The 21351-nt window shown below is 43.0% G+C and overlaps 2 protein-coding genes across 3 annotated transcripts; one reads left to right on the top strand and one right to left on the bottom strand.

Moving 5' to 3' along the window:
• Window positions 1-7097: 7097 nt before the first annotated feature.
• Window positions 7098-16764, top strand: LOC127345940 (phosphatidylserine decarboxylase proenzyme 2). 2 transcript variants are annotated; one of them, XM_051372480.2, is made up of 21 exons: window positions 7100-7337; window positions 7473-7552; window positions 8521-8545; window positions 8654-8713; window positions 8887-8955; window positions 9215-9310; window positions 9401-9451; window positions 10042-10125; window positions 10246-10337; window positions 10446-10601; window positions 10690-10774; window positions 10904-11015; window positions 11518-11618; window positions 12425-12472; window positions 13036-13182; window positions 14951-15046; window positions 15129-15203; window positions 15320-15412; window positions 15937-16023; window positions 16111-16161; window positions 16282-16764. In XM_051372480.2, exons 1-21 carry the CDS (start codon window positions 7119-7121, stop codon window positions 16423-16425), a joined length of 1971 nt encoding a protein of 656 aa, XP_051228440.1. In that variant the 5' UTR covers window positions 7100-7118; the 3' UTR covers window positions 16426-16764. The 2 variants fall into 2 exon arrangements, with proteins under 2 accessions (XP_071684842.1, XP_051228440.1); XM_071828741.1 differs by lacking the exon at window positions 13036-13182 and having other exon boundaries at window positions 7098-7337.
• A 1705-nt stretch (window positions 16765-18469) lies between these two features.
• Window positions 18470-19154, bottom strand: LOC127338945 (uncharacterized). The gene has a single exon (XM_051364879.2). The coding sequence runs from the start codon at window positions 18994-18996 to the stop codon at window positions 18754-18756; it is 243 nt and encodes an 80-aa protein (XP_051220839.1). The 5' UTR covers window positions 18997-19154; the 3' UTR covers window positions 18470-18753.
• Window positions 19155-21351: the final 2197 nt, after the last annotated feature.

The following is a 21351-nucleotide window of genomic DNA, read 5'->3' as shown; positions in this document are numbered from 1 at the left end:
ATTTTACTTATGTGATCTCCGGAGACTCCTTGTCCCACGTGTGTAAAGGTGACAGTGTGTGCACCGTGTGGGTCTCTTAGGCTATATTTCACAGAATACTTATTCGCTGTTATGAATGGCATAGTGAAGTGCTTATTTATATCTCTTTATGATTGCAATGTGTTTTGTATCACAATTTATCTGTGTGCTACTCTAGTGATGTTATTGAAGTAGTTTATTCCTCCTGCACGGTGTAATGGTGACAGTGTGTGCATCGTGTAGTACTTGGCGTAGGCTATGATTGTGATCTCTTGTAGATTATGAAGTTAACTATTGCTATGATGGTATTGATGTGATCTATTCCTCCTTTCGTAGTGTGAAGGTGACAGTGTGCATGCTATGTTAGTACTTGGTTTGGTTATGTTGATCTGTCATGCACTCTAAGGTTATTTAAATATGAACATTGAATATTGTGGAGCTTGTTAACTCCGGCATTGAGGGTTCGTGTAATCCTACAAAGTTAGTGGTGTTCATCATCCAACAAGAGGGTGTAGAGTCTAGCATCTATCTATTTATTCTGTTATGTGATCAATGTTGAGAGTGTCCACTAGTGAAAGTATGATCCCTAGGCCTTATTCCTAAATACTGCTATCGCTGCTTGTTTACTGTTTTACTGCATCTTTACTTCCTGCAATATTACTACCATCAACTGCACGCCAAATAGCACTTTTCTCGGCGCCGTACTCATCGCTCATATTCATTCATACCACTTGTATTTCACTATCTGTTCGCCGAACTAGTGCACCTATTAGGTGTGTTGGGGACACAAGAGACTTCTTGCTTTGTGGTTGCAGGGTTGCATGAGAGGGATATCTTTGACCTCTTCCTCCCTGAGTTCGATAAACCTTGGGTGATCCACTTAAGGGAAACTTGCTGCTGTTCTACAAACCTCTGCTCTTGGAGGCCCAACACTGTCTACAAGAATAGAAGCACCCGTAGACATCAATGATACATTATGATTAGTCTATCTATAAAGTTTGTGAAGTTATTGTTGCTGCAATCTTGTTATGCTTAATGCTTGTCACTAGGGCCCGAGTGGCATGATCTTAGATTTAAGCTCTATACTTATTGCTTAGATTGTATCTACAAGTTGTATGCACATGTCTATGTCCGGAACCAAAGGCCCCAAAGTGACAGAAATTGGGACAACTGGAGGGGAAGGCTTAGATATGAGGATCACATGTTTTCACGGAGTGTTAATGCTTTGCTCCGGTACTCTATTAAAAGGAGTACCTTAATTTCCAGTAGATTCCCTAGAGGCCCGGCTACCACCGGCTGGTAGGACAAAAGATGTTGTACAAGTTTCTCATTGCGAGCACGTATGACTATATATGGGAAACATGCCTACATGATTAATAATCTTGATATTCTATCTTAATGCTATTTCAATCCTATCAGTTGCCCAACTGTAATTTGTTCACCCAACACTTGTTATTGGAGAGTTACCACTAGTGTAGATAGCTGGGAACCCCGGTCCATCTCTCATCATCATATACTCGTTCTACATGACATTGGAAGTAGTATCAACTATTTTCTGGTGCCATTGCTCTCATATTACTGCTACTGCATGCTGCTGTGTTACTATTACTACTGCTCTCATATTACTGCTGCTTTCACATCACCCCTGTTACTAGTGCTTTTCCAGGTGCAGCTGAATTGACAACTCAGTTGTTAAGGCTTATAAGTATTCTTTACCTCCCCTTGTGTCGAATCAATAAATATGGGTTTTACTTCCCGCGAAGACTGTTGCGATCCCCTATACTTGTGGGTCATCAATCTCTCATGTTTAGCTCCAATTTATTAATATGAGTAGCATGTCATAAATATTTGCTTGCATTGCTTTATTCATAGATAGATATGACATTGTGGTATCCTCCTCTGAATAATTCACTTGAATCAACTTGGCACATGCTCACGCATGCATATGACTGAACAAAAGTCAATTAAGCCTCGATGATTTACTTTGCCTCAGAGTTCTTGTATCACTTTTATGCCTCCGTTAATTTATTTTGTCGCAAGCATGATTATGACGATTCTTTGCTCTCTTGATTGTCGCTTCCCAGTCTATTGCTAGCCTTCACTTGTACTGAGCGGGAACGCTGCTCGTGTTTCCAAACCCCTGAAAACCAAGTTATTCCAGAGTGTCCACCATAAATACCTATGCATGGCATTTCAAACCATTCCAAGTAAATTCTCATGTGCTACCTTTAAAACCTTCAAAATGCTTCTCAATTTGTGTTAATGTTTTATAGCTCATGAGGAAGTATGTGGTGTTAATCTTTCAATCTTGTCATCTACTCCTGACAGACTTTCACCAATGGACTAGTGGCACATCCGCTTATCCAATAATTTTGCAAAAAGAGCTCGCAACGGGGTTCCCAGCCCCAATTAATTAACTTTCATCAATAATTCTCTTCACATGCTTTGCCCTGATTTATCAGTAAGCAACTTAATTTGCAAATAGACACTCCTCCATGGTATGAGAATGTTGGAAGGCACCCGAGGATTCGGTTAGCCATGGCTTGTGTAAGCAAAGGTTGGGGGGAGTGTCATCCATAATGAAACTAAAATACATGTGTACACAAAAGAGAAGGAGGATGATCTACCTTGATGGTAGAGATAACGTCCTTCATGGGAGCCGCTCTTGGAAGTCTGGTTGATGAGGTAGTTAGAGTGCCCACTATCATTCGTTGACAACAACAAACACCTCTCAAAACCATTTTACTTCTGCCTTTAGAAAAATGAAAAGCTCTAGCACATGTTAATCCCCGCTTCCCTCTGCGAAGGGCCAATCTTTTACTTTTATGTTGAGTCACCATCCTTTCTTTGAGCACTTTCTTGAGAGCACAACTTTCATTCTTAGTATAACATGCTTGTCCCAAAATGTGATTAATTGTGGTATAACTTTGATGCTTTTATCTTTGATAATCTCTACTTCCAATCTTTCCATGAACTTCAAAGGTGCCCGAGCATTTATGTTTTGCTGTACAAATACGGGCAAGCGAGATACCACTTTATCATATCCTTTTATGAACATTGCAATCCTGCCGATAGACAAGATTCATGATACTTATTATTAATTTATTGGTACCTTTTCCATGATTGACATAGCTATTAGATGATTTTATTTGCATGTATCTTATTATGAATTGCCTAAGTACTTGTCCATATCATGAGAATATTTACATCATATGAACAAATGTGTTCGTGAAAGTTCTTTTATTGCACTCAGTTGTTAACTGAATTGCTTGAGGACAAGCAATAAGCTAAGCTTGGGGGGAGTTGATACGTCCAAAATGTATCTACTCTCCCGAACACTTTTGCTATTGTTTTCCCTCTAATTTGTGTATTTTGGATACAACTAACACGGACTAACGCTGTTTTCAGTAGAATTGCTCTGGTGTCTCATTTTTGTGCAGAAACTCAACTTTCAGGAAAATCCCCGGAATTAATGTCAAAGGGCTTATTTTTCCAGAAGATTCATGGAGCCAGAAGGGCAGGCCAGGGGGGCACGACCCCCACACCATGGGCCGGCGCGGCCTAGGAGGGGGGCGCGCCGCCCTATGGTGAGGCCCCCTCGCCCGGCCTCCGACGCCCCCCTCTGGACTACTTAAGGGTTTCGACCTAAAAACGCACGGGGGTTTGACGAAATCGCCAGAAGACATCCAGAACACCGCCGCCATCGCGAAACTCCGTCTCGGGACCAGAAACTCCGTTCTGGCACCTCACCGGGACGGGGAATTGGAGGAGATCATCGCCATCATCACCACCGACGCCTCTCCATCGACCAGCCATGTTTCCCCCATCCATGTGTGAGTAATTCCCCCGCTGTAGGCTGAAGGGGATGGTAGGGATTGGATGAGATTGGTCATGTAATAGCATAAGATTGTTAGGGCATAGTGCCTAGTGTCCGTAATTGGTACTTTTATGATATTGTTGCAACTTGTTATGCTTAATGCTTGTCACTAGGGCCCGAGTGCCATGATCTCAGATCTGAACATGTTATTGTTTCATGATGATATTCATTGTTTTATGATATTACCTGCAAGTTGTATACACATGTTGCTGTCCGGAACCCGAGGCCCCAAAGTGACAGAAATTGGGACAACCGGAGGGGAAGGCGGTGATATGAGGATCACATGTGTTCACGGAGTGTTAATGCTTTGCTGCGGTGCTCTATTAAAAGGAGTACCTTAATTTCCAGTAGATTCCCTAGAGGCCCGGCTGCCACCGGCTGGTAGGACAAAAGATGTTGTGCAAGTTTCTCATTGCGAGCACGTACGACTAAATATGGAACACATGCCTATTGATTGATTAGTACTTGGATACCGTTTTATTATTATCTGCAAATACCCTATCTTGATTGTTACATGAGTTTCTCTCATCCATGCAACGCCCGTTCATCCATCCCTGTGCCTACAGTATTTTAATCCTGCTGTTTAATATAATCACTACTGCTGTCTTTGTTACTCTGCTGCTTATATTTCACTACTGCTACTGCTATAAAACTGTTACTACTGATAAACTCTTGCGAGCAAGTCTGTTTCAGTGCAAATTTGAATTGACAACTCCGCTGTTAAGGCTTACAAATATTCTTTGGCTCCCCTTGTGTTGAATCAATAAATTGGGTTTTACTTCCCTCGAAGACTGTTGCGATCCCCTATACTTGTGGGTCATCAGCTATCATCACCAGCTGGATTTTCCAGTTTGGGTGACTAAGAGTGTTCTTTTTTGGCAGCGAACACACGAAATCTGGGATGCCAACACTAGTTAGGTTTCCTCTTTTTCCAATGTTTTAAATTTGTGTCAACAATGGTTCAAACTGTATATTAGTTTGTGGAAATCATGTTCCAAATTATGTCTTAGATTGTGTAAACAATGTTCCGAATTATATATTAGTTTGTGGATTGTTTCTTCTCTCTATTAAAATAAAAATGCAAAAAAAGTATTTTAATGTTAAAAAAATTTGGGAGCGGTGTTTGGGGACGCGGCTGGGAAATGACGTCTCCCAAACGCGACACGAACAAAATACATCCTCCAAACATTCGATCCGACGCTGTTTGAGAGATGTTTTGGGGACGCGGTTGGTGATGCTCTTAACGCCGTTGGTTGGAGTGGTTCATTTTTTCACAAATCTAAGAGCATCTCCAGTCGCGTCCCCCAAACCGCGCCGGATTGAGCGTTTGGGGGACGTGTTTCGTTCGTGCCGCGTTTGGGGGACGTCGCTCCCCAGTCGCGTCCCCCAAACCAAATTTTGCAAATTTTAAACTTAAGCGAGATTCATCCAAACTTGCCATATATTACATAGATTCGAACGAAATTTGACTAAATTTAAACTAAACCTAATCTAGAAGTACTTGCGGCGGCTGGAGGCGTCGTAGTACTGATGGAAGTTGTACATGTCGTCGGTGACGACCTCCTGCTTGACGCGCTCGTCGACGGGCTCGTCCTTCACCAAGCCGCTTGGTCCTGCCTCGCCGTCGTCGGTGAGGTCCACCAGCGGCTTGCCGGAGTCGCGGATGGACATGGCGATCGCCGCGTCGAGGTCGCCCCTCCAGGCGTCCTTGTCGTTCATGGACGCCAAGAACGCCGCCCGCAGCCCTGGGCAGCCCTCGGGGTCGTTGCTGCTGGCGATGAGCCGCTGCTGCCGCTCGTACTCCGCCAGCAGCGCCGCCTACGACGATTCCTCCGGCTCCTCCTGCACCTCCGGTTTCAGGATGAGGAGGGCGCCGCCGCGCCTCCCTTGCTGCCGCCGGCTGCCGCTGCCGCCACGCCTCGTGTTGACGGGCGTCGCCGGCTCCTCCTTGACCTCCCGTTTGGGGACGGTGTAGGGCGCCGACCGGTACGACGAGGACGGCGTCGATCGCGCCGGTCCTGAGGAAGAAGAGTGCGAGGAGGACGAGTACGTCGTCCTCCTCGGCTGCCATTGAGGAGACGGCGGCGGTGACGACGACATCTCCAACCTTGGAGCGCCGTTGCGGATGTCGCGGATGACGTTCTCGTGGGTGCGCCCCGGAACGCCCCAGAACAGGGCGCGGCCATCCTTGTTCCAGCTGTTGGGGCCGCCGACGAGGTTGTCGGTGCTGTACATCTCGATGTCGTACTTCGCCTTGAAGTACGTCGTCCACCAGACGTCGTTGTTGTTGACCGCCCATGTTGGATCCAACCGCTCCTCGGCGGTGAGTTGAGCCCGCCGGGCCTTGATGGCGTCCCTCCATTGCTCCGTGCCCGGCTTCGGCGGCGGCGGGACGCCAATGCCGTTCACGACCATCTTCCAGCCGCCGCTGCTTGGCAGCCGCATGTCCGGCGGGACTGGATACCGGGCGTGGTACAGCGCCCATGCCTCCGGCACGGTGAGCCTGCCGGGGCCGAAGCCGTTCGCCGCAGCGATCTTGCGGGAGGACGAGCTCGACATTTTTGGAGCGGCGAGGAGAAGATCTGAGAGGGGGGAGGCGGCGGCGACGAGAAGGTTTGTGAGTGGTGAGAACTGCAGGGCGTCTTAAAACAGCGGTGGCAGCGGGTGGTTGCACGCAATAACGCCGGCGCGGACGGCCACGCGGCCATGCACGACGAGACGCGTCCCTGCGTCGCCTGGGAAAACAGGGACGCCATTAATGTCGCTTGACCAAAGGTAGGCGACGGGGTTTTAGCCTTCCGAGCCACTGACGGGTCGGCCCCGCCACTCCCCGCTTCGCTTTTCGTTGTGTCCGGCGTGCCCGAAGCGTCCCCTGTGGGACGGGGACGGGCTCGGGGCGCCGGATACCATATCGGGGCGCGCCGGACAAAAATGGGCTTTGGAGGACACGGCTGGAACGCATTTTTGGTCCGGCGCGCTCCAAATCCCTTTGGAGGACGCTTTGGGGGACGCGGCTAGAGATGCTCTAACCTCAACTACTAGGGCAAGCCGCCCTGTCCCGTTTCGTCTCCTGGGCCCACCCACGTCCCCTCAGCTCACCGACAGAAGGGGCCCACCCATCCCCTACGCGTTGAAAGGCTCTTTTGGCCGTCGTCATTTCCAACTTCCCACCACTGCCGCTGGTCTCCACCAACTCCACCCACCCGCGCCCCCTCCCTGACAGATGGGCCACTCCAGCTCCCGCCACAATGCCCTCGCCGGCGCCGGCGACGGCGACGGCCAGCCGCCGCTGCCGTCCCGCTTCTCGCGCTTCCGCACCCGCCTGCGCCTCCGCCGCCGCGACCGCGCCGCCGCCACCGCTGACTGCTCCGACTCCGAGTCGGGGAGGCCCGCCGTCGCCGCCGACGAGTTCGCCGGCATCGCCCGCATCCGGATACTCAAGGTACGCCGCAGCAACCCAGTGCCCGCGACCTCCCCCGCCGATCTCGACCGGGGGTTTGTCTGTGAACTTCCAATTGGCGGTTTACTTTCGGTTTTGTGTTGGTTTGATTTTGGGTGGTGTGTCTGGCGGCCGCAGGCGGACATGCGGTTCAAGGACAAGTTCTTCGCCTGCCTCTCGCTCGGGGAGCGCACCTACCGCACCGAGAGATCCGACAAGTTCAGTAACACTCACTTGTTTTTCTCTTCTTTGCCACAAACCTCTCTACTCAATTGATATGCTAGCAGCAGTAAGCAGATACGCTCCTTGCCATCCCTATGATAATGACTGCTAGTACAGGAGTTAGGATAATGCTCCTGGAATCGGAATATGTTCCGTCTCGACAGGCAGAAAATTAAACCTCACCTTATTTTGCTTTCTGCATGCCTTTTCTGAATTTTGTGCGCATGACAAGTGTCCGGAACTGCGAAAAATCCACAACTGTTGCATATTCTGAGAATCTACTTGCCTTTAATTTCTTCTGACTTGAGGTATATCTTTGTAGCTCTTATGAAACATATAATACCATGTGCTTGCACGCTCGTAGTTTTATTAATCTGACTCACTTGCTCCGAAGCAACCAGATAACTCCTGGTCTTATGATGCTGATTCCGAGTGCTAGTACAAGTCGTACGAACTAGGACGAGGCCTCTGGAATCGGTATGCAGGAGCAGTCAAAAAACTATCGCATCCTGTATGTTCCTGTGAATCTGCTAGCTTTTAGTTTCGTCTGATTTGAGATATATCTTGTTGGCTCTTATGCTAAACATCTATCAGACTACCACCATTTGATACTGTACAGGCCCGTAGTTTTAGTATCTTTCACTTGTTTCAAAGCAAGCAGATACCTCCTGGTCCTCTGATAATGAGTGCCAGTACAAGGATTAGGAATTAGGATAGTGCCTCTGGAATTCTGCAACAAGCAAAAGCCCGGCTTATTTTGCTTGCAGCAGGCCCTTTCCTGAATTTTCTCTTGACCACAAGGATCTGGAGTTCAATGATCTATGAGAAATGTGAAAAATGCAGAATGGGTGCATCTTGTTAATCTGATTGCCTTTAGTTTCTTCTGTTTTGAAATATATCTAACGCCTATGTTTTTTGCTTATTGTCGTTGCTGATGTTTTCATACTACAAACAATTTCCACAGCACCCACAAGCCAGAATGGAATTCAGTGAGTAAGCTGCAAGTTTTCTCTGTTTATTTTTGTCTAATAACATGGTTTCCTTTATTAGGTATGGATCTGTGTAGATTTATGCATATTTCATTTTTTTAAATGTAGGAAAAGAAAGTGGTGATAGAAACAAATGGACCTCATATTGCGCGTATATCCGTTTTTGAGGTACGCTTCTAACTGCATTATTTTCCTCTGTAAGCATTCCACATGCATATGGTTTAACGCTCCAACATATGTAAAGTACTGATAGAAAGTTTTTGAAGATTATTATCTTAGCTGCAAGCCAAGACAGCATTTAAGTCTGTTGACATTGCTTTTTTTTCTTGACAACTTTGCAGACTAATCGGTTTTCTAAGAATACATTGGTTGGTTACTGTGAAGTTGATCTCTTCGATTTGCTCACCAAGGTAACACCGATGTTTTTGATGTCTCGTTCTTTAGTTACATTATCTCTCCTTATTTTCTCCTTGAGAAACGCATATCCTCTATCCTATTTCATGAGAAGACTCTGATAATATTTCTATTCAAGACTCAAGAGAGTAGCACTGTGTAGAATATCTTGATTTTAACATTCAAATATGTTTATCTATAACAGTATTTCCACATTGTGTCTCCCTACTTTGTTGAGCTATGCTGAATATTGTCAACTAACACTTTCGGTAGCAGGACTTGGAGGAGGAACACATTGAGGACCTTGCTTTGTTAGATCCATCGTCGTCCACGAACGCCGTGGGAACCATATCCATATCGTGCTACATCGAAGTAACTGCTTTCTGTTCCCTTTATTCTGTTATCAGCAGTCATAGAGCATTTTCCAGGTTCAGAGTACTAATTTTTTTAGTTTTGTTGCAGGATCCTGTTGAGACAGAACAAAGCTTTGCACGCCGGGTCTTAGCCATAGTGGTATGCTTTCAATAATGATTGATTGTGTTCTCTTTTCATATATGATCGTTAATTGATTGTGTTGTTGCTTAAACAATGGAACACATCATATTGCCATATGATGTTTATGGTAGCTAAACGTGTGATGTTTGACTATAACAATTGAAAGTAGTTAGAATATATGGTCTGCACTAACAATTGTACAAACTATGTGAAGTAAGATAAGGCTGGAGCATACTTTTACATAATCAGATCCATTAAGGGTTTTGTAGTAAAGGTCATTCGAAAGCTCTCTACAATCAGCTATCCCTTGTATCTATCCTCACCAGTTTTACAAAATGAATGGATGGCGATGTATTCTAGATGTCTTATTTCCTGTGTTGCACCTCATTTAGTATTGTTGCCATGGATGCTGCTAGTATCTAACTATCTATTGAACTCAAGTACAGTGTGCTTTAATTCTCATTATTTGTTACTCTTACTCACCAGACTCCTGAGCAGAACTTTTCTTTTGAGATGCCTCTTACGTTATCAATTTTCACATTGCATGTATTTCCTTCTTTTCATTATGTTCCACCCTACAAAGCACAACAGTACTCCTGTTATGGCAGGACTACGATGAAGATGGAAAGCTTTCCTTACCTGAATTCTCGGACTTGATGAAAGCTTTTGGTAATGGACTAGCAGTTAACAAGGTTGGATTTTTTTTTTCCTTCTCATTTGCATGGATGTTATGTTCCTTATGGTTGTAGCTGCCTTGCTAATTCCTTCTCGTAAGTGCATAATATATCTTATTAGTTTCTATAATACTTTAGATGGAAGAGCTTTTCCGCCAAGCAGATACAAATGGTGATGGCATAGTTGACATGGATGAACTAGCAGCCCTACTAGCTGATCAACAAGAGAAGTAACAAATAGTTACCTTTTCCCATGTTTCGGTCTTTTTCCAAGATTATCATACTGATTAGCTATGACATTTAATAGTCTTACTTGTATGTTCTTTCCCTTTCTCCAGAGAACCAATTATCAGTAACTGTCCTGTCTGTGGTGAAAGTCTGGGAAAGTATGATAAAATAAATGATATGATACATATGACACTTTGCTTTGATGAGGGCACTGGCAATCAAATTATGACTGGGGGATTTCTAACGGATAAGCAAGCTTCATATGGGTAAGGCAATTCACTTACTGGAAATTCGAAATTTATTTAAATATGAGCAGTTTATCCTGTGGCCATATAGTAAACTTGTCATGTTCAGATGGATGTTTAAACTTAGTGAATGGGCAAATTTTTCCTCATATGATGTTGGTTTGCGCTCTGGCTCTACTGCTTCACATATTCTGGTATGTCTAATTAGTTAGATTAACTTTATCATATTTGTACTAGCCTGTTGGCAAACCAACACGAATATAGTATGCAAATATTTTGATTGCATCACTATTTTATTTCATTAACTCGAGGTGATGAATTAGGTTTTTGATCGGCGAGCAAAGAGGCTAGTTGAAGAAGCAATAGATGGGAAGATAGTGTTGTCCATGAGGGCTTTATATCAATCAAAAGTAGGGCTCACTCTTATCAATACTGGTATGTTGGAACAATGAAAATCATCTCAATGATGCACGTCATATGGATCAATTCAAAACCTTTTGAATCTGCCCCTACTCATACTTGAACATATGCTTTATTTGAGAATGTTGTCTTGTGAATCTTACCAGTCAGAACAATAACGAATTTTCAAAACAATTGTTTACTTGGTTGCAAGGTGACATGAAACTACTTCTGGTCATGAATTCACTTGCACTTCCCCGAGATTATCTCTTTATCTGCGGTTAGTTAGAGATTAAGTGATTCATTTGTGGCTAGACTTTTTTTAGGGACATTTGTGGCTAGACTTAATAGGCATTTCCTTTTGTATAACCATAGAGTGACTATTTGGTATCATAGGTTATGACTTAAAACAACAATTTCTCTTTATCTGCGGTTGGTCTTTATCATGGCCTAGTACTACCCCTTCCAATGGATGCTGAGACTGGTGGAAACCGTGTGCATTCATATCTCTCGGGTAATTGGGTTTGTCCTCATGCAGGTGTCAAAGATATCTTGAAAAACCTATCTGAGAAGCAAGGAAAGAAGATGAACTCGCCAGAATCTGCCAAAGATATTCCAAAGTTCCTCGATTTATTTATGGTATGGACTAGTTTTATTTTGCAGCATGCATCTTCAAATCGTGGGTAGGGAAATATATTGTGTCATTTTGTATTTGTAGGAGTGTGTCCAAATGACACAGTTACAACAAACATAAGAGAAACTGGCAGCAAGAACAAAATGACTAGAGAAAGAAGCAAAAAACTGACTATTTATCTAACTAAGATAAACAAAGTTAGCACAACCCCTAGGGTATAACACTTTCTTTTTCGAGAAAACGCAAAGCTTGCGTATCGTTGCATTGATAGAAAGAACAGTTTTACAAGCCTAATTAAGACAAGGCTGAAACACCTGACCACAAGACAAAATGCGCCCAATGGCCGCAAGACAAACATTACAGCAAATGCCACCAAACTACCATCAGCCCAGATGTCATCTAAACAAGTTCACAAAACGCGATGGGCCTTGTGTGCAAGGGCAGTCATGTCAGCGCCTTGGTGCCGGCGAGCTCTCTTTTGTGGAGGGAATGGATTCGAATAAGCTACTGTTATTTGGGGGTCCCACTATCGAACAAATGTTCTGTGCATCTGCTAGATTCTCCACATAGTTGAAATGATCAGAGATTGAGCCCCCTTGAGTTTGCCATCACCTGAGTAGAAAGAAAGTTTAAACATATTTTGTATTAATTCCAAGCAGGGATTTCAATCCCAGAACTGTACCAGTTACTGAAGGTGCTTGGTTGTTACATTATTTGATCGGAACTGTTTTCGTTCATTACAAATATTTCTGCCTTGGATACATAAAACTTTCTTCATTGTAATATTGATATATTTTGCACGTAAATGCAGGGTCAAATTAATATGGATGAGACGAAGGATCCTATTGAAAGTTTTAAGGTATGTTATGCTTCCTCATTCTTGCTCTAGCTTTCTATCCCAGTGCATATATTATTGCGGAAAGCAATCACCGCTTATATGTAAACGGGCCTATCCAAATTAGTACTCAGGACCCTTTGCTCCCTTTCTGTGAGACCGGCTAGTAATGCATTATCTGTTTGAAATGACTCGTTATTGAATTACACTGTTTCTTTTGCGCATCAGATTCATAGCCTGTATTTGCAGGAGATTTTTTGTACTGCCTCAAAAGGTTACCAATGTCACAAATTTTGAGGGGTACAGTATTGTTGTTGTTAAACCATTTCTGGCCATATGGGTTTGTCCTTATAGATCACTCAAGGAGGCTAACATTCTTTTTTTTTTGCACACCTATGCTCATATATTTGAGAAAGGTATCTCATCTAAGGTGTATCTAATTCAGAAGCACAATTTAGCGCACATTTCCAAAAGCTTTTAGTTTGAGTATCAAATTAACACAGAAAACCTAATATATGGTGCATATACTTGTGAGCTACTATACTTATATAAAATGTTAATTTCAAATCCATACTTTGTTTTTGTAGACATTCAATGATTTTTTCGTAAGACAATTGAAACCCAGTGCCAGGCCAATTGCGTACAACGATCAGGACAATATTGCTACCTGTGCTGCCGACTGTCGTTTGATGGCTTTCGGTTCTGTTGATGAGAGCACAAGATTTTGGATAAAGGTAAAGTATTGTTGGCTAATATGGGTATTTAAGTAAATTACACAATATAATTATTTGTAGAAATTTATCTCCATATGAATCCTAAGTGCTTGCAATAAATGCCAATGGAGAAATAATTTGTTGGCCAATCTAATCTCACTGAAAAATTATCTGCTTTCAATATGATATGTTCTGAAAGTATTTGGTAGGTTTTTTTCTTCATGGTAGTGGGGAAACAATCTTTCAATATTAAAAGCGATGGCATATAGTTCTTCCTCTGTTAACTTTTATCTTGTGTATAATGCCCCCCATATTTGTTAGTCGCTAACCATTACATAGAGCCAGTTGACATTGATAACATATTTGAATCAAAGGAAAATAGTTGGTAGCTTTCCAGTAGTCTACATTTAGATTCTTGTCCTAGAGTCAATGGAGTACAAATGATCGCGTAAGTGACTAGAGAGTGGCATTTGATCTGTTCAGGAGTATTCTCATACCTTTGTAGTGATAATTTTCAGTGGCGGACCCAGCATTTGGGTATGACCGGGGCTAATTTCCAATGCCAAAAAGTAGTATCTAATCCTCTCCAATAACATATATTAACCGAACAGAATCACGCTACAAATGCATAGTTGGTGTTTTATTGTGAAACATAAGCTTAATGTTTAACCAAACGAAAATAAGAAAAGCACAAAGAACGTATGGATGCATAATCATGACACATTGTTAGTACCTGCATAATGAAAAATTCTTGATCACAGCCTATAATTTCCTCATCTATCATAGGAGATATGAATTAAAACCTATTACCTTAATTAGATTGAATAAAATCATTCCAAATGCACAATCAGATAAAACCTAACTGTAGCCGTTCTCTATAGTTGAGACTACATAAAAAATAGTCAAATGGAGGAATAATCTATAGGCAGAGAGGGGGGCAGTTGGAGGCAATGAGCCGACGAATAGGGCAGTGGTAGCACCGCAGGTCCGCAACAGCGTTTCCCGGTGGTTCTGCGGGTCAAGATCTGCATCGCAGCAGCGTCTTGGCGTGGTCGAGCCAAGTGCATCACCGCCAGCCGTGGCGGCAGCGGCAGAGTGATCAAGTGGAGGCGGTGCTGGCCGATGGGCATGCTTTGGCCAAGGGGTTCGAGGCGGCGATAGGAACAGAAACATTTTTTAGCACAGAATGCAAACAGGTAAGGTAGAGTTTACTCTCGTTCCAGGAAAAAAAATAGATAGCTGGTTATGGTCGCGTGGATGCGACGGACCATCTGTATTAGTGGATTACTGTGTTGCTGGGCTTGTAAGACTAGCCTGGGTCATTCTGCCCCAAGGATACGGGCTGGACTGCTTGTGGTCTAGATTTTCTGTGAAATTAAGAAGGGGAGTTACATGTAGTACTTGGGCCAAGATCCAGGCTGTAGCTCAGGCTGCTGGGGCCCAGTTCCGCCCCTGGTAATTTTGATAGGTTGGTTGGGAAGTCGTAGTTTGTAGTGATAAGTATGATGGGTTGACTTCATCTGGTGCTTCTAGGACACTACTTAATGTGATTCACAAATGCCAGTTATTATAAAAAATGGCACATTGGGTGTGATTTTAAGAAAAATAATACAGTTATAACTTATATGTTAGGGTGACATACATTTATTTATATTATTAATTTATTCTCAAATGTTTTAGTTTAGTAACTTTCACTAACTAAAACGGGAATTTCTTCTTGTAAGGACAATTTGATACTTTTGTGATATTGGTTGTTGAAGTCTCATTGTGCTCTATCTTCTGCTCCTAGGGACGCAAATTTTCAATTGAAGGTCTCCTAGGGGCGGATGCGCACTCAGATGCTTTTATCAATGGATCGTTGGTAATTTTTCGGCTTGCACCTCAGGTACAGCTTGAACCTCATTTACTAAGGATCCATGCTTGTATGGGACATATTGGAATTCTGCAATTTACATTTCATAATGCAGGACTACCATAGGTTTCATGTACCTGTGTCAGGAACTGTAGAGAAATTTGTGGAAATTCCTGGATGCTTGTACACGGTATGTAACACTTATCTTGACATGATTTATCTGTGTGGAAAGAAGTACATGTGCTGTGTGCTCTTTCCATCATTTCCTAGCATTAAATGACTGGCTCGTGTCTTTTTATATGATAGGTCAATCCTATTGCCGTGAACAGTAAGTACTGTAATGTATTTACCGAGAATAAAAGAGTCGTCTCAATAATCTCAACTTCAGAATTTGGAAAGGTTTGCATTTTGTTCCTTTTCCTTGTATACTACTAATCTGCAGCTTATTGCTATTTCCACTGTTAAGAATTTGGATTACTTTTGCCTGAACATGCTGCAAATGGTTTACACAGTGTATATACCTTGGGATACTTCCCTTTTCTTGTTCGGCATGAACAAGGCCAAGGGCATATTTGATGTTAATAATGTGGTATATAACATATGCCCAATGCTGCAACTATAAGGAAAATAATCTGTCAGGATCTGTTTTTGCAAGTGCTTAAATTTACCTGCACACATTTTTAAGTATCAAGTATTAGCGTGAATGTTTGTTTTTATTCGTAACAATGGTATGTGCTCCATATTTCCTTGAGATGACCTGATGCATTGAGAACTGCCCCGGGCCTTGCCATATTTACTCCTATAGGTTCCTTATTAGTTGGCTGTTCTTATTTGCACAACAGGCTGGCACCAAGTACATCAATGCAGTAGCTTTCTGAACTTTGGCTTCACTGACCATGCATTGTTTTGCTAATAACATTTAGGTGGCATTTGTTGCCATTGGAGCAACTATGGTAGGAAGCATCACATTCCTGAAAAAAGAGGGGGACTACGTCCACAAGGGAGATGAGGTTTCTTTTGTTCTCTTTCCTTCTTGCAACTATTCTACTGCTTGTTCTGGTTTGTTCAGTTATCTGATTTGTCCTCTTCTCTCCTAGTTTGGGTATTTCTCCTTTGGAGGGAGCACGGTAATCTGCGTCTTTGAGAAGGTTCGTTTATTTTCCATCTCTCCTTTTCGTTTCCTTTCTTGTTTTAGATACTGCTAACCAACTCTGCAAGCAATCCAATATATATTTTGCTCCAAGTGACCTCGGTTTTTTTGGTGACAGGACGCAATACAATTCGATGCTGATCTTGTGGCGAACAGTGAAAGGTCACTGGAAACCCTTGTCGAGGTTGGCACGACGTTGGGCACCTCCAAACGGAACAGAGAGCTACAAGTTCCAGACCTACAGAAGTGTGCAGTCGAATGATAGTAGTTAGGGAGTGCAAGGCAGCACGGTACAGATCTGTAAAGTACCTGTAGGAATTAGTGGAGTATATCTGATAGTGTCACGTTTTATGCCCGGGTCCATTTGTGTTGTTACTGTTTCCGTAGGTTAACCTTCATAGTTGGATCTTGCATGCGTATCGCTTGAAAATAGATCCATGTTGCTGGAGCAAACCATTCTCGCAAATCACATTTGATGTATCTTCTATGAAATTAAGCTGAACGATTTGAGCCATGAATGTACCTGACAATCGACCAATTCTTTGCTGGGTTTGGCCATGTTATGTCTGGGTCAGGTGGATAAAGCTGTAGCCGTTGCCTCGTCTTGTTGTGCCTGTGTGCCTGCATAAGTTAAATTGTTTTGACATTGACTTTGCTTTTGCTTACGTCTGTGTGACTGTGTCCTACCTGGTCTTCAACAGGAAGTAGACTCTGTCTTCCCAGCTATTGAAGCTAAGTTCGGATCAGAAGCAAGCTTTGCCCACCTGGTCTTGCGAATTAAGTCGAGGCAGGGGAATAGTAATCCATCAAAAGAAGCTGGGAAGCACATGCGTCTTACTGACAGTGAACAAACAATATCTTTAGTAGTAGTACTAGTAAATAAACAAGAAACTCGAAAAATGACTTTGGCACATGAGTACCACTGCTTCCGGTTTTTAAAAAAAACATATTTCTGAGATTTTAAAATTTTGAGCTTAAATCTGCACATACATAGAATGTATTGTAAAACTTTTGGAAGAAAAATATTTAGATTATGAACTATATTAAAAAGACAAATTTCTGACAATAATTGTCCCTATACACAACCATAATTTTTTTTATGTAGCTAAAAGTACAACATAATATTTTACTGAAATTTTGCACGAGTATTCATGACATATGTATGTATTCATGGAACAATTTTATGATTTTAGAAACATTTCAACCGTGAGATAACTCATGTACCCATTCGTGGGAGTACAAAATCCACGTTCTTTTTTGAAACACAAAAATACAGTTTTCAAATATTTCAAAAACCGGGAGCATTGGTGCTATGTGCACCAAATCTTCGTCCGAGAAACACCACCAATTGGCAGAAAGAGAGCTTCAGATGACATAATTAGGAGGGTGAAGAAGCCTCTCAAGAGGAACAAAATAAAGAAGATGCACATAAATTCCCTAAAAAAAGAAAATGCCCATCACAAGGAAAGTTTATGCAGTTGCTTGATAGACCTATTTTGAGCCGTTGCACTTGTCAGTTTACGGTTGAAGTAGGCTGAGTGAGTTTGTTGTTTTATGTAGTCAGCCGGGAAGTTGCATCGTTGGATATTGCTTGCTTCTGATTTTGTAACGGTTTTCGTCTGACTTTTCGTTATTTACCCGGGTATATCTCTTCTTAATTGATGGATATGGCCAAACCTTCTGCCCCGTTTCAAAAAAAAAAAAGCAAGAGCCGTTGCCCACTTCTTGTTGTGTCAGTGCGCCTGCATAAGTTTAAATTGTTTCTTTGTTTTGACATTGACTTTTGCTTTTGCTTACTGTTGCGTCCTACCTGGTCTTCAGCGGGAATTAGACTTCGCATTCCCGAAAAGTGTCTTTGGCTCATGGGCACCAGTGCTCCTGCTGTTTAAAAAAATTCGAAAATCATACATATTCGTTTCAAAAAAATCTGAAAATAAATCTAGACATAACAAATGACGTAACCTACAAGCGTGTAAAATTTTAATATGAAATTCTTTATATTGTAGACTACACAAAAAAGACAAAATCTGTTGAAATTTGGAGATTTGAAATATGCATACCTAGATCCACACGTTTGTTATTTTTGTGTAGCCCAGAATTTTTTGTATTTGAAACTGAAATTTTGCACGTTTATGTGACAGTTCATTATCTACACCATGATTTTTTTTCTAATTTTTTTGAAACACATAAATGTGTTTTTTATTTTTTCTAAAGTAGCAGGAGCACTGGTGCCCAGGAGCACCAAATCTCTGTCCATTCCCGAGCATTCCCAGCTATTGAAGCAAAGCTCACTCAGATCAGGAGCCGATTCCATAAGCCTTGGCCACCTGGTCTTGCGAATTAAGTAAAGGCAGGGGGATAGTAATCCAACAAAAGAAGCGGGGAAACACATGCATCTTACTGACAGTGAACAAACACAATTTTTGGTAGTACTAGTAAATTAATATAAGAAACACCACCAGTTGGCTCATCCAGTACAACCAAACCCCACGAATGAATAGAACACAACAGACATCAGAACTTCAACGGAAGAACCAAAGTCATTCTAGTTCCTAATTAACACCGACCAGAAGCTGAACTCCTGAGCTCATTACATGAGGCCGGGGCGAGAATGGAAGGGGAAATGGGGCGTCGTCAGGGCAGCTCGGTCGAGGTTGCTCCTCTTCTTCTCCTTCACCTCGCCCTGCTTCACAGCTTGGTGCTTCCCCTGCTCTGGCTGCTTCTTCTTCCCAGATCTGTTAGCAGATGACGACGAGGAGGAGGAGGATGATGACGAGGAGGAGGCGTTCTTGGGGAGCACCTGGACATCCGAAGCACCACAGCAGAACCCCATGGCTGAAGCTAAACTTAAATTGCTATTGCTATGGCTGATCTTGTTGCTATTGATGATGGCTGATGTGTGTTTCTGTTGGAAAAGCAGGTGCTTAACTTGCTACTACTGAACTCCTTTTTTCTTCCTTTCTCGGCTCTCTCTGATTTGAAAAGCTTGGCTGTGTGTTTCTGTTGGAAAAGCAGGTGCTCTTGGCGACCGTTTTATAGGCCTCCAAAACTTCGAGCGGAAGGTTGGCCGCTCGAAGCTCGTCACCCGATCTCACGTTTCTTTACTCTGATCATTGCAATATTACAACAGTATTTGTCTCCATCCAAGCACGTGGTCACCCCTGCACTTGCGCGCGTGGCAAACAGACAACGATGTCGCCTTCCATCGGCAGTGACGCACGCGCGGCCGAGTAGCCTACCGCGCGCCAGAAGGCTGCAGGTGACTGACATGTGGGGGCAGCAACAACCTTGGCCCACATTTCAGTATGTAGAGCTGAGCATCTGACCTGGCGGTTACATTTGGCATGTTGGAATTTTCTTGGCCTGTGAGCAATGCATCATTGACCGGCGACTCAGCACAGAGGCGGAGCTTCCTTGGCAGGCAAGCTTCTCAGGACAAAGAGACCAGTTCTTGCTGTGTTTTCTCGGAAAATGATTTGTTCATGTTGACTAGTTAGGATGGAAACTAGGTGGAAGCTTTGTAATATGTTACATCATGGATATTCATTTTAGCTCATAGGTGCATATAAACCCACTATGTGAAAATACATTTTAAAATATCAAAAAATTCTGAAATAAAATTGCGCATGTACAAATGTTTTGCATATAAGTTTTCGGAAAAAAAACTTTTTTTTGTGTCCCGTGTAAAAATGACAAATTTAATGTTCAAAACATGACTATTTACAGGACATTTTTTCTTTTTTATATAGACCACATAAAATCTTCGTCTCACCTGAAAACTTGTGTGCGATTATAGAATGTCCGTATGTACACGCGAAATTTTATCTCATAACTTTTTCACATTTTTAAATTTTATTTTTTCTGCATTTTATATAATAGGTTCATATGCACCTATGTGTCAAAACACCACCTCCGTTACATCGCCCATATTTACACGGAAATGCTCGATTGAACGCAAGTTGATCTTTTTCTTTTCCTTCAAGAAAAGGGGAGGTAACCTATGCCTATGCATCGAAACCATGCACATGCATCCTTTTAGTGCAAACTTTTCTTAAAAAGTTAACACGAATTGATTAGCATGACCCAAGAATCTCTCCACACATACTTAGGGTGTGTTTGGTTGAGCTTTTAGAGCCAACTTCTCAGTTAGCACCGCAGAATCTGAACCAAAGGGTATTTTTACGTATCAGATTCTGCAAACGTGCCAGATTCTCGTACGTGTAATTCCCGCAGCAAGTCGCAGCGAGCCAACACCAGCTTCCATCGCGGTGGCTTCCGAACTTTGAGAAAAATTACCCACTGCCATCAGATAAGTGGTACCGTTTCGTTCTATTCTTTTCTGAAAGAGAGCGAAGCCCAGGCATCCTCCCCCTTTCTCTCGTCAAAAAAATAGACCGCAGCCTAGGAGGCTAGGGTTGCGCCGCCCCTGCGCCGCCCCTCGGCCAGCCCGCCGGCGGGAGAACCTCGTCCATCCGCCCCAGTCGCCGCCGTTTCATCCGCCTTGATTCGCTTCGCCCAACGGCAAGGGAGCGACTCCCCCGACCCGTCCCTGCTCACTCGCGACCAGGACCTGTTCGTGTTTGTTGCCGACGTTGTCCTCTATCCCGACCTCGAGCCTCAGCCCTCGTTGATGTGAGCTGCCAGCCCGATCTCAGCCTGAGGTACGCGATCCTCTTCCTAGGCGACGGTATTCAGGCAAATTAATCACGCCTCCCCACACCCCTGTAACAATCTCATATGTTTCAGTTTTTGTGTGATACCTTTGCCGCTAGTACCAGAAGAGCTTGTCGGCTAGGTTGAATAAAATAACTAGTTCTGTAAGCACCTATGAGTGGCAATACTAGAAGCCACCCGTGTCTACATAGTCAATATTTTTATTGTCTGGAGCTTTTACTGATAGATGCATTGCATGCAGCAGAGAATAATTGATTAGTTGAACTGGAGCAATACAAAAAAGTACTTGAATGATGTAAACACGATTTAGTTTGTAAGTCCGATGATTAGCTAGTAGCTCTTGCCATGAGTTAAAGATTTGCAGTTTAGTCAGTTAACCTTGTGTTGATATTTCTTCCAGTGAAAGTATGGACAAAGCTGAGAAAGCGGTATGGGATGATGCACACGTACTGCACTTCATTACTATTTGCAAAGAAGAGATTAGTAATGGGAACAGGCCTCTAGGTTTTCTCAA

Source organism: Lolium perenne, chromosome 3 (assembly GCF_019359855.2).
Source record: "Lolium perenne isolate Kyuss_39 chromosome 3, Kyuss_2.0, whole genome shotgun sequence".
In the NCBI taxonomy this organism is placed as follows: Eukaryota; Viridiplantae; Streptophyta; class Magnoliopsida; order Poales; family Poaceae; genus Lolium; species Lolium perenne.
The sequence above is the reverse complement of the archived record's forward strand: the minus strand, read 5'-3'. Positions and strand labels throughout refer to the sequence as shown.